At 42.5% G+C, this 13,831-nt stretch overlaps 1 protein-coding gene across 2 annotated transcripts in view; it reads left to right on the top strand.

Moving 5' to 3' along the window:
- Positions 1–399: 399 nt before the first annotated feature.
- LOC127055509 (rho GTPase-activating protein 7-like) overlaps positions 400–13,831 on the top strand; it is a 151,452-nt gene continuing 138,020 nt past the window's right edge. Inside the window, exon 1 of one of the 2 annotated variants that reach the window (XM_050962552.1) lies at positions 400–582. In XM_050962552.1, coding sequence (XP_050818509.1) covers positions 468–582 — 115 coding nt within the window. In that variant the 5' untranslated portion in view covers positions 400–467. The remainder of the gene's footprint in view (positions 583–13,831) is intronic. The other variant, XM_050962550.1, reaches the window with a different exon arrangement.

The raw sequence follows: 13,831 nt of genomic DNA, 5'->3' as shown, positions 1-13,831 counted from the left end.
GAACCTGGAAATGAGGAAGTTGTTCCCCAAACAGTTAATGCAAAGAAGCTGGAAACTGAAGGTACAGTGCATTGTCTAACATTTCATTCCTGTTCCATGTGACGCCTTGTTGCCTAACTTGTTATTTATTTCTTTGCATGGCAGACGATCAAGTCTGTTTATAAAATGTGGCTGCTGAGATGCAGAACTGCATTTTGCTCTGAGGCACAGGAGACCCAAGTGGGCTGCTATTTCCTTTACAGCACTGCCTGACCTCAGATTGTTTGGAAGGAGGGCTCTTTCTCTCTTTTTTTCATTCCGAGAGGGGTGTTAACAAATTACATGCAGACTTTTCCTAGAGAGTAACTTTTTCTGACCAGTCTAAGAAGAGAAAGCTGGGAGAATTGAGTTCTGTTTGCTGGGATTTTTTTTTTCAGGCTGTTGGATTTTAATGGGCTAAAACTGCCTCAGTGGATTTGATAGCCAGGATGGCATATCCAGAGAAATCTCGTTTGAGGAGATCCTTCAGTGAGCATATCAAGGACTCAACCAACAAAGCATGGGATGTGTTCTGGAAAAGCACGAGAGAAAAACGCTTATCAGGTCAGTCACAGGGGATACTTATTCAAACTGATGCAAAATGAGTGATGGAAGTGGCAGAAAATGAAAATGTATGTGCCTCTATTCCAATGGAAGAGGCACTTAAAATTATGTGTTGCATTGATATGTCATTTTAGAAGGTTAGGGGGGTATGGCCCTGTAGCCCTGGCTGTTGCTTTTTCATCTATGTGACAGAGTAGATGTCTTAGACCAGGGGTAGGGAGCCTATGGCATGCGTGCCAAAGGCGGCACATCAGCTGATTTTCAGTGGCACTCACACTGTCCGGGTCCTGGCCACCAGTCTGGAGGGAGCTCTGCATTTTAATTTAATTTTAAATGAAGCTTCTTAAACATTTTAAAAACCTATTTACTTTACATACAACAACAGTTTATTTATATGTTATAGACTTATAGAAAGAGACCTTCTAAAAACGTTAAAATGTATTACTGACACGCAAAACCTTAAATTAGAGTGAATAAATGAAGACCTGGCACACCACTTCTGAAAGGTTGCCGACCCCTCTCTTAGACTGATGTTCAGTATGGGCACCAATTTGCAGAGTCTCAAGTACTCTACCTGAATTTCTGCCTCTGAATATTTATACTGCTTGTCCTTTTGCTGAAGTTTTGAAGTCACTTTACCGATTTTGGAGGCATTGGCATATCGAACGCTTATAGTCATAATTGTCAGGAAACGTGAACATTAAGTCACAATGAGGAGTTTCCTAAGCACCAAGTAACTGATTGGAATTAATTGTGCTGTGGTTTTATAATCTCTGATGAACTAATCTCTATACATGACATAGACCTTCAGCGCTTATTAGTGTTAGACAAGTATGTAATAAGAGTAGTTGCATAATCTGGAATTCTGTCAAATGCTATATTGCAAAATGTCTTACATACTATTTTCTGTGCACACAAATAACCATCAAAGCTTGTGACCATGAACAGCTGCAAGGACAAGCCCTGAAACAAATCTCAGCCAAACCAAAAAAAGGGAATTGGTGTCTTTTTTGTATGTGGAGCTCAGTTTTTCTTTAGACTTCCTGCTTTGGATGAATTTGTTGTAATGCTCAGAAGAATATAGGCATGATATAGCCTCTAAATGATTACTTGATAATGTAAAGACATGTTGAATTCTGACACTCTAAACAAGAAGTGGGAGTCACATGGTAATATAAAATCAATCCTTGTAAAATGTACTCTATATAATGCCTCTTCAAAGAACACTGCTGTTATTAGAAAGCAACCTTTTTAAGAAAGGCAGCCTGACTTTTGGGTTACCAACCTGACATTCTATAGCAATAAAACATGCATGCTTGTTTAGAGGACATAAATTATATCAGGTAGACAAATAGGGCAAGTTTCTCCCAGAACTTTGACTTCAAAGTTGTCAGGTTTGAAGTAGAAATTCTATGTAAACCCAGATGATATGACGCTAATCCTCCCCAGAGCTCTCTTTGACTGTAAAATCTAGGAATGGGACATGGCAATATTTTTCACAATCAATCCAGCATTATAAGGCAATGTTGAGGTTGGGCTGTTTTTATGGTAATTGGCCCAATTTCTAATTGCATGGGGCAAAAAAATCCCCCTTACTCAGCTTTGACTCTGCCCTGACTGCAATGGACATTGATTTGTATGAGAACTGAATAAGAGCCTCCAGATTTAGTCCCTGTTAGGGTTCTGAGTCACAAATTTCATCTCTTCTAGTCAGTTTCTGTGGACCTGCATTGACTCTCTCAAGTGCAGTCCAGACAGTACAAGTGTGAAGGCAGCCAGAGTAAATGACCCAGAAAGCTTGATTAAAATTAGTAATAAGTCAAACACGGCTACTTTTAATTCCTGAAGTCTGGGAATTGCGTCAGTAAGAGTAGCATTCAGGTAAATGAATGAAACATGCGATAAAGGATCAGAAGATTGATAAGGCAAACTGGAACTCTCATTGGGCTTATTTCTCACAACATCACAAACCCAATATTAGGAGAGCTATTATAACCTTCAGTTATAAGGGAGGGAGCTGAATTAAAAGCCTGGATCAAAACCTGTGGGAAAGGTCAGAAATGACAAATCTGGACTTTGCAGCGAGCCCTTATCCTTACACATAGTTGGAGGTTGTTTGGAACCGGCCATTAAAAGTTCGTATCCAGAGCTGAATTTAGGAGCTCTGAAGCCAGTGGCATTACATCAGTTCACATCAACTGAGGATTTGGTCCATTATCCTTTGGTTGCATGTTCTGCAAATACTGACATAAATATCTGTTAATTCTACATACAATGGAAGCACCACTGTGCTACACAACTATATCTTCGCAATATAACAGTGTTGTTCTGTTAAAGTTAGATGACTGGATATAAGGATATAAGTAAGGGTACAAGGAGGTGTGATTCTAGTGCAGGTAGACATACCTGCTCGAGGTTTAATCTCACTGGCGAGAATAACAGCACTAGTGAGAATGTGGTGGTGTGGGCTATCCACCCCAGTACAACCCCACTAGGGACTCTGGGAATATATTTGGGTTGATTGCCCATGCCACCGCATCTTCACTGGTATTGTTACCTATGCTAGCTAGATCAAAACTAGCATGAGTATGTCTGCCAGCACTGCAGTCACACTTTCATTTATGGTGTAGATGTACCCTTAGAAAATAATGACAGGGAGTGTTTAAGTGCCAAACACCTCTCAGGAACAGGCTTATGGTCAAACTCCCAGTGAAAGCCTGCCTGATCCTACACCTTGCAGGAATCCTACCTTACTGCCTGACCTCTATACTCAGTTCCCTTGTGGAATCATGTGAAAAATCCTCTTACATTTCTCATGTGAAAAAATATTCCTATGGGTTTTTTTGGCCAAAAATGGGAAATTCTCAACCCTCTCACACACAAAACCATTGTGCTGCTCAGAGAAAGGTTGCTTTCCTGTTTGGACAGGACCAAAATCCTGACATTTACATCTACTCATAAAGGAAAAAAGCCAGATTTTACTTTCTGAGAGCAGAATTCTTCTAAAAGAATTATAAGCAAGAAACATATAATGGATTGAGCAGCTGTGCAGAATGCTTATACTGCACTGTAAACACTTAATTCTAGATGCAGAGCTTCCTGTTGCAAAGTTTCCCAATGTCAAGGTCTATTTAGATCAGGGAATCTGGTCCTCTCTGCATGTTGCCTTAAGTTTTCCAATTTTGCTGTAGATAATTAACCATACCTCAGCATTTGTAGTATCTCCTAGAGTAACTCCTCACTTAATGTTGTAGTTATGTTCCTGAAAAATGCGACTTTAAGTGAAACGATGTTAAACGAATCCAATTTCCCCATAAGAATGAATGTAAATGGGGGAGTTAGGTTCCAGGGAAATTTTTTTTTTGCCATACGGTACAGTACTATAATTACTTACCCCACACAGGCACAGCCCACTGGCACTGGAGACAGTGAGGCAGGCAAGGAGGCTGAAGGTGCTGTAGGAGAGGAGAAGCACGTTGCGAAGCAGCAGTGGCAGCTTCCCCTACTCTGCAAGCAACAGGGGAGGGAGGCTCAACCCTCGGCCTGCCCACTCCACCCCTTCCCCTAAGCCCCCACCCTTAACCTGTCTCTTCTTCCCCCTCTCCTCCCCCTTTACTCCGCATGCCACATCCTCGCTTTTCCCTCCCCCCCGCCTCCTGCATGCAGCACTCAGCTGGCTTGCAACGTTCAGGGGGCAGGAGGGAGGGGAAAGGAGCAGGAGCGAGAACTCAGCGCGCAGGCTTCCCCTCCCTCCTCCTTCCCCTGCCTCCTGCCTGCGGCAATCAGCTGGTTTGCAGCGTTCAGGAGGCAGAGGATGGGGGGGAGTCTGCGTGTCAAGTTCTTGCTCCTTCCCCCACCCCAAACGCCGCAAGCCAGCTGATTGCCGTGGGCAGGAGGTGGGGGGAGGAGGGGGAAGGCACTGATCTGCAGGGTCTGCCGGCAGGCTGGAGGTGCTTTGGGGGGGATGTAGAGGAGCTGATAAGGGGGCTGCCAGCTGTGGACAAAGCAGGCAGCCAAACAACGTTATAGTGAAGCATTGCACAACTTTAAATGGAGCAGGTTCTGTATTTGAGCATGGACGTAAGATTAAAACAACTTTAAGTGAGAGGACATTAAGTAAGGAGTTACTGTATGTATTCCTTGTAATAAGTTTAATTGGTATCTATCAAGCCAAGGTGCTTGAGATGCTTTTAAGAGTGACCACCATACTACAGCTAAATCAGCTTCCAAAATGTATTTACTATAATCCAAGATAAGTCCCTGAAATTCTATCCCTGGGCTTTTCCTGCCTTCATGTTTTGTTTCAAAATATACACAAATGTTTTGAAATAGAGCTGGCTGAGTCCTGCAAAAACAGTGTTCATAAAGACTCTCTCAAATGCTAAACAGCTGACAGCTGTATGTTCATGTCCTCTTAAATGTTGCTCATGAGACAAGGTGGTTGGTTGTTTGGTAAATAGCCATTCCTACTCATTAGTGCACATGTATTGCTACACAAGCAAAGGTATTCCTGAATGTACACTAAGGACCGTGCACGTGACCAAGAGCAAATAACATGGTGCATTTTCATTTTTCTATTTACAAATTTTAAATTTGCCAGTTGGTTGGTTGAAACAGCATGTGACTTAGGTGACCAATCACATACTGCAAATAGTCAAAGTGAATAGTTGACAAACAGCTCATAGGCAAAACATTGTGCCTATTGTGCAAATCAGTTTGTTAGTCTAGCTGATTTCAGAGAGGGCCTGGAGATCACAAATACGTAATCTTAGGCTAGGGTAGCCAGGGTACTATAATATTTTTGGACAGTTAGCACTGAAGCTTCAGCATATGCAACCCATGTTAAGACTTGGGGTCCATTCTCCTCCGTTGTGTTAGTTATGTGAGGAGCATGGGAGAGTGTCATAAACAGATAGCTAAGGGTTAATGTCTCTTCCACCTGAAGCACCTGACCAGAGGACCAATCAGGAAACCGGATTTTTTCAACTCTGGGTGGAGGGAGTTTGTGTCTGAGTCTTTTGTCTGTCTGCCTGCTTTCTCTGAGCTTTGGAGAAGTAGTTTCTACTTTCTAGTCTTCTGTTTCTAAGTGTAAGGACAAAGAGATCAGATAGTAAGTTATATGGTTTCTTTTCTTTGGTATTTGCATGAATATAAGTGCTGGAGTGCTTGGATTTGTATTCTTTTTGAATAAGGCTGTTTATTCAATATTCTTTTAAGCAATTGACCCTGTATTGTATCATCTTAATACAGAGAGCATTTGTATGTATTTTTCTTTCTTTTTATATAAAGCTTTCTTTTAAGACCTGTTGGAGTTTTTCTTTACTTCAGGGAAATTGAGTCTGTACTCACCAGGGAATTGGTGGGAGGAAGAAATCGGGGAGATCTGGGTGTTGGATTTGCTAGCCTGATTTTGCATTCCCTCTGGGGGAATAGGAAAGTACTTTTTGTTTCCAGGACTGGAAACAGAGAGGGGGAGTCACTCTGTGTAGTTTCACAGAGCTTGTGTCTGTGTATCTCTCCAGGAGCACCTGGAGGGGGGAAGGGAAAAAGGATTATTTCCCTTTGTTGTGAGACTCAAGGGATTTGGGTCTTGGGGTCCCCAGGGAAGGTTTTTCAGGGGGACCAGAGTGCCCCAAAACACTCTAATTTTTTGGGTGGTGGCAGCAAGTACCAGGTCCAAGCTGGTAACTAAGCTTGGAGGTTTTCATGCTAACCCCCATATTTTGGACGCTAAGGTCCAAATCTGGGACTAAGGTTATGATAGAGAGACAGGCATTTTCTAAATGGGCATCCAACCCAAGACAGGCAATTTCCCAGAGATATATATTTAGAAAGGTAACATGTAAGGAGGGTTTTTGTAAGCTGAGTTATCAGAATTCTTCCCCTCCGTATCTGGATGTAGATGCTCTGGATTCAGATTGCATTGTGATGTTCACAGCCCTCCCCTCATGCTGTTACAGTACAAGAAAGCCATCGCTACAGTTTGCAGAGACAGCAGAATTCCTCTCATATATTTATTAGACCACATGGCGATTGCAAATTACCATACTGGCAACCATTCAAATATGTACCTGATTGCAAAAGCATCTCCATATGGGGGGGGAAAGCCTCTCCCAGACGTTAAGCTTGTGTGCCATGGAGGATAAAGAATAACAATAAGAGCAAACCCCACAGGTAAGTGGGGAACAAGACCTGGGAGATGGGTTGGAAACAGGAGGGAGCACGGGCTATAATGGCAGAGAGAAAGGAGGGTCAGGGCAAAGCTGGGAGGCAAGATCAAACCAGTATCTTAGATGCCTATATACAAATGCAAGAAGTATGGGTAATAAGCAGGAAGAACTAGAAGTGCTAATAAATAAATACAACTATGACATTGTTGGCATTACTGAAACTTGGAGGGATAATACACACAACTGGAATGTTGGTGTGGATGGGTATAGTTTGCTCAGGAAGGATAGACAGGGGAAAAAGGGAGGAGGTGTTGCCTTATATATTAAAAATGTACACACTTGGACTGAGGTGGAGATGGACATAGGAGATGGAACTGTTGAGAGTCTCTGGGTTAGGCTAAAAGGGGTAAAAAACACGGGTGATGTCGTGCTGGGAGTCTACTACAGGCCACCTAATCAGGTGGAAGAGGCGGATGAGGCTTTTTTTCAAACAACTAACAAAATCATCCAAAGCCCAAGATTTGGTGGTTAAGGGGGGCTTCAACTATCCAGATATATGTTGGGAAAATAACACTGCGGGGCACAGACTATCCAATAAGTTTCTGGACTGCATTGCAGACCACTTTTTATTTCAGAAAGTTGAAAAAGCTACTAGGGGGAAGCTGTTCTAGACTTGATTTTAACAAATAGGGAGGAACTCGTTGAGAATTTGAAAAGAGAAGGAAGCTTGGGTGAAAGTGATCATGAAATTATAGAGTTTGCAATTCTAAGGAAGGGTAGAAGGGAGTACAGCAAAATAGAGACAATGGATTTCAGGAAGGCGGATTTTGGTAAGCTCAGAGAGCTGATAGGTAAGGTCCCATGGGAATCAAGACTGAGGGGAAAAACAACTGAGGAGAGTTGGCAGTTTTTCAAAGAGACGCTATTAAGGGCCCAAAAGCAAGCTATTCTGATGGTTAGGAAAGATAGAAAATGTGGCAAAAGACCACCTTGGCTTAACCATGAGATCTTGCGTGACCTACAAAATAAAAAGGCGTCATATAAAAAATGGAAACTAGGTCAGATTACAAAGGACGAATATAGGCAAATAACACAGGAATGCAGAGGCAAGATTAGAAAGGCAAAGGCACAAAATGAGCTCAAACTAGCTATGGGAATAAAGGGAAACAAGAAGCCTTTTTATCAATACATTAGAAGCAAGAGGAAGACCAAGGACAGGGTAGGCCCACTGCTCAGTGAGGAGGGGGAAACAGTAACGGGAGACTTGGAAATGGCAGAGATGCTTAATGACTTCTTTTTTTCGGTCTTCACTGAGAAGTCTGAAGGAATGTCCAATATAGTGAATGCTTACGGGAAGAGGGTAGGTTTAGAAGATAAAATAAAAAAAGAGCAGGTAAAAAATCACTTAGAAAAGTTAGATGCCTGCAAGTCACCAGGGCCTGATGAAATGTATCCTAGAATACTCACGGAGTTAATAAAGGAGGTATCTGAGCCTCTAGCTATTATCTTTGGGAAATCATGGGAGACGGGGGAGATTCCAGAAGACTGGAAGGGGGAAAATACAGTGCCCATCTATAAAAAGGGAAATAAAAACAACCCAGGAAACTACAGACCAGTTAGTTTAACTTCTGTGCCAGGGAAGATAATGGAGCAGGTAATTAAAGAAATCATCTGCAAACATTTGGAAGGTGGTAAGGTGATAGGGAATAGCCAGCATGGATTTGTAAAGAACAAATCGTGTCAAACTAATCTGATAGCATTCTTTGATAGGATAACGAGCCTTGTGGATAAGGGAGAAGCGGTGGATGTGATATACCTAGACTTTAGTAAGGCATTTGATACGGTCTCGCATGATATTCTTATAGATAAACTAGGAAAGTACAATTTAGATGGGGCCACTATAAGGTGGGTGCATAACTGGCTGGATAACCGTACTCAGAGAATAGTTATTAATGGCTCCCAATCCTGCTGGAAAGGTATAACAAGTGAGGTTTCGCAGGGGTCTGTTTTGGGATCGGCTCTGTTCAATATCTTCATCAATGATTTAGATGTTGGCATAGAAAGTACGCTTATTAAGTTTGCAGACGATACCAAACTGGGAGGGATTGCAACTGCTTTGGAGGACAGGGTCAAAATTCAAAATGATCTGGACAAATTGCAGAAATGGTCTGAGGTAAACAGGATGAAGTTCAATAAAGATAAATGCAAAGTGCTCCACTTAGGAAGGAACAATCAGTTTCACACATACAGAATGGGAAGAGACTGTCTAGGAAGGAGTATGGCAGAAAGAGATCTAGGGGTCATAGTAGACCACAAGCTTAATATGAGTCAACAGTGTGATACTGTTGCAAAAAAAGCAAAGTGATTCTGGGATGCATTAACAGGTGTGTTGTAAACAAGACACGAGAAGTCATTCTTCCGCTTTACTCTGCGCTGGTTAGGCCTCAGCTGGAGTATTGTGTCCAGTTCTAGGCACCGTATTTCAAGAAAGATGTGGAGAAATTGGAGAGGGTCCAGAGAAGAGCAACAAGAATGATTAAAGGTCTTGAGAACATGACCTATGAAGGAAGGCTGAAGGAATTGGGTTTGTTTTAGTTTGGAAAAGAGAAGACTGAGAGGGGACATGATAGCAGTTTTCAGGTATCTAAAAGGGTGTCATCAGGAGGAGGGAGAAAACTTGTTCACCTTAGCCTCCAATGATAGAACAAGAAGCAATGGGCTTAAACTGCAGCAAGGGAGATTTAGGTTGGACATTAGGAAAACATTCCTAACTGTCAGGGTAGTTAAACACTGGAATAGATTGCCTAGGGAAGTTGTGGAATCTCCATCTCTGGAGATATTTAAGAGTAGGTTAAATGTCTATTAGGGATGGTCTAGACAGTATTTGGTCCTGCCATGAGGGCAGGGGACTGGACTCGATGACCTCTCGAGGTCCCTTCCAGTCCTAGAGTCTATGAGTCTATGATGCAGCTGAGGTTAATTTAAGGCGTAACTGGAATATATATATATATATATATATATATATATATATATATATATATATATATATATATATATATATATATATATATATATATATATATATATAAAAAGAGGCACCTTAGAGACTAACAAATTTATTTGGGCATAAGCTTTCATGGGCTAGAAGCCACTTCATCAGATGCATGAAGTGGAAAATACAGGAGCAGGTATAAATACATGAAAGGATGGGAGGTGCCTTACCAAGTGTGAGGTCAGTTTAATGACACAATTCACTTAACAGTAAGATATCAAGGAAGGAAAGATAATGTTTGAAGTGGTAATGAGAGTAGTCGATTTCAGATGATTGACAAGAAGGTGTGAGTAACAGTAAGAGGAAATTAGTATTGGGGAAAATAGATTTAGGTTGTGTAATGACCCAGCCACTTCCAGTCTTTATTCAGGCCTAATCTGATGGTGTCCAGTTTGCAAATTAATGCCAGTTCTGCAGTTTCACATTGGAGTCCATTTTTGAAGGTTTTTTTGTTGAAGAACTGCCACTTTTAGGTCTGTTATTGAGTGACCAGAGAGGCTGAAGTGTTCTCCTGCTGGTTTTTGAATGTTATGAGTCCTGATGTCAGATTTGTGTCCATTTATTCTTTTGCGTAGAGAATGTCTGGTTTGGCCAATGTACATGGCAGAGGGGCATTGCTGGCACATGGTACATCAGACCTTCACATTCTTCACAAGAAGTCTTTATTGGATATTAAAAGTAACAGATAAAGTGTAAAAATCATTTACAATCCAAGTTCTTACGCTGTATATCAACAAGTCCAAATGAGCATTGTTATCCATGCATCCATATTGCTAGAATGGTGGGGCTAAGGTCTGAGAAGTGATTGCAAAACTGGCACCTTCTTACTCCGTTTCGTCCAGTGTGTATTCTGGCACTTCTGACTGTTTTACTTACGAAAGCATGTTATTCCTGTCAGCATGCCAATGGCGAGCTGGACTCATGATTTCCCAGTTCTACCACTGATCTTGGTCCGCTTTGTACCTGAGGTCAGATTTGAGGATCATAACAATATCTTCTTCTGACTTAACAGTTTTGTGGATGATCCTGGATTTTAAACTCAGGGCCATGTTAACCTTTCAATTTGGGGATTTCTGGTAGAGGGAGGTGTGGGAGAGGGCACTCTGACTTCCTTTCCCTTGACTAAGACTGAGGCTACAGAGCAAGGGGTGTGATTCGCATACACATACACGCACTAGCTCTCATCGAGTTAGCACAAGTAGCAGCGTAGCTGCGATGCTAAAGGTGGTGGCAGTGGAGGCATAGCTGAGCTACGTCATGTTCCTACCCTTTGTTTTCAGATGGACTTGTGCTCATCCATGCCTCCACTGCCACTAATATGGAATTGCTAGGGAATGTGACTGTCCTGCTTTTTCTGTCGATGTGTAATTTCACCCCTCACTCCCCCAGGCAGAGGTAGGTGGGAGGGGTGGCAAGCCATGCATTCCCTCCTCCTGCCTGAGGGATAGCCATTCTTGGATTGCTTGGTGCTCAGAAGGCGACAGAGTGGATCAGGGTGACTAGCCCAGAAGGCATGTTTGGGTTAGACCACAGCCCATCTTCCTCAGAAGAGCTGAATAGAGTGGAGCAAGAGCCACTTCCCAGCATGCTTCTCATGAGTGCCAATGGACGCTGTATACCTGCAGGTCATGCCCCTCAAGCAATGCAGCTCTTCCTCTTCCCAGTGCCCCACAGCCTCTTGGGAGGGAGAAGTTTGCCCAGAACATGTCACATGTCAGTGGAAGACTTTTTTTTATTCAAATGAAAAGGCCTACTGAATGGGAACCTATTACCTCCTGATAGGCTTTCTATCTCACAGGGTCCTGTCCTGGCAGACCACCCCATAAGGTCCCCAGCAGTTCCAAAATCAACTGGAGGGCTGGGTCACAGTGGGCACACAGCACCTGTGAACCTCACTGTACAAAATGGCCACAGCAGTCAACTGAGTTCAGCAGATTTCTGACCACAGGGACTCCTATGGAGACTTCATTGTAATTTAAAGGTGCACACCTCCAGTAGGCCCCAAGGCGAGAACTGTGGTACAAACCACTAGCTTTGCCTCCTGGGTGAAGCCCTTCTTGGACAGAGCAGACCCTGTTGGGATAAAAGATGTAGCAGCACAAATGTTGCACAATGTGGCTTTCCCCACTGAACCTTGATGAAACAAGAACTGATCCTGCTGAGACTTTCAAATAGTTGTTTATGTTTAAATACCATCCAGGAAAACCAACAGGTCCTGGAACAAAGTCACAGGCAGACAATGGGCTGTGAAGTTACACTGGGATGACATTCGACTTATTGAGCCTCAAAATTACTTAGCCAGAATTAAAATAGATGGTTCCACACTCTAGAAAGAGCTGATTATTTCTACTTCTAATGAAAAGAACTTCTATCCCTCTCTTCAGGACATAGGTAGCCTGTTGCTCAACAGCTGCAATTACTCTCATGTGAAATAATCTTTATTATTTCCACTGGTGGGAGATGCTAGACTAGTTCTGCCGTTAAATAAAACATTCTGTTCATAAAATAAATACAAGCTCTATTGGCCATGACAGTAATAAATGTTCTAGTTACTTAAATTGGCTTTATAAATATTTTTCTTTAAGAAGCTTTGTGGGTTGTTGGTAGAACTGTCCATTGCTGACATAAACGGCTTTTGTTAACCTCTGCAGAGAAAGAGAAGAGATTTACATGGGATTTATCCCACCTATCACTTGTAAGATTTCTTATAAGTACCATTCTCCTTTCTCGGATGTCAATGGAAGGCTATAGAAGGGTCATTCCAGAGGAGAAAATGTAGTTGTTCCCAGAGGTTACACAAAACTCTGTTAAGTGAGAACATTCATAGTTTTTGTCGTGGCCTTGATTTAGCTCCTCCTGCTGGACACTCACCAGGCTGATGTGATTGGATCCCAACATGGGATTTGTGTGCTTTCAGCTCCCCTATGTGGGCTCTAGGCATTCTCTATCTTTGGCCCCTAGGCTCACTCCCTGGTTACAGATTCTCTGATCGGTGCCCTTTTTTGGAAGCTGGACCATAGTCAAACTGCTCAAGCCCCAAGACTCCCTAGTAACTTAAATGCAGCCGTCTAAGGGTCCCATCCCTTTAAGTACTCTAGCTTATAGTTTAAAACTTTAGAGATACGTGATAACTGAGGCCAAACAGGGTACAGACTTTGCAGAAGGATTCATAAAACATTCACTCTTTACTTTAGACAGCACAAGAGATATACGGATGTCGGCAAAACAATAAACACCTGCACACCATTCCCTATCTCAGTCCTTTCCACTCTTGAATGTTCTTTGGGATTTAGGTCAGTGTCCTTTCAGGGTTTAAACCCTCCCCCCTGCCCCCAGACTTTGCTCCTCCAAATCAGGGCTTCTCCCCTGGATCATATCGTCTCTTTTCTGACCATCTTCTTTCAGCTTTGGCTGGTGCAGTTGTCAAATGGTCTTCTCTTTCTCAGGAAGCAGAGTCTCTCATCATCTGAGTTTTTAAACACCAGTCCTAACACCTGGTTTGTTTGTTCCCCTTCTGGGGATTTCTCCACTCCTCCAACTCTCTTCTGTGCAGACCACCTGGAATAACTGGATTCTTTCAGCTCAGGTATCTTCTTTAGCACACCCACTGTCCTTCCAGAGGACAGTTCTTAATGTTAATGACTTCATTTGTTTGTTCTGTAGCTTCTTCCAGGAAGCATATTAAGTGACAGGGTGAGTGTCAGCCAATGGCTGATTTACTGCACATTGAGAGGTGGAGTGAGGTGGAGAATTCATAATATCAAACTGAGCTCATCAGTTGTGCATAGGAAGGTCCCCCAAATCATCAGTTTTGCTTCACAATAATCATAGGCCTGAAGTCCAAGTTCAGATCTGGGTGAGGTTTTAGATAGCCTGCTCACCCCAAAGATTAGCAATGTTCAGATATAGGCTTCTGTTTCTGCCCATTACCGAGACAGACCATGGGGATTAGCCCTTCCCAGAGCAGCTCTACATGGCTACTCCAATCATGATAGTGTTTAATAGGCACACTCCATCCCTATGACTA

The sequence above is a fragment of the Gopherus flavomarginatus genome, chromosome 7, assembly GCF_025201925.1.
Source record: "Gopherus flavomarginatus isolate rGopFla2 chromosome 7, rGopFla2.mat.asm, whole genome shotgun sequence".
NCBI lineage: Eukaryota > Metazoa > Chordata > Testudines > Testudinidae > Gopherus > Gopherus flavomarginatus.
The sequence above is the reverse complement of the archived record's forward strand: the minus strand, read 5'-3'. Positions and strand labels throughout refer to the sequence as shown.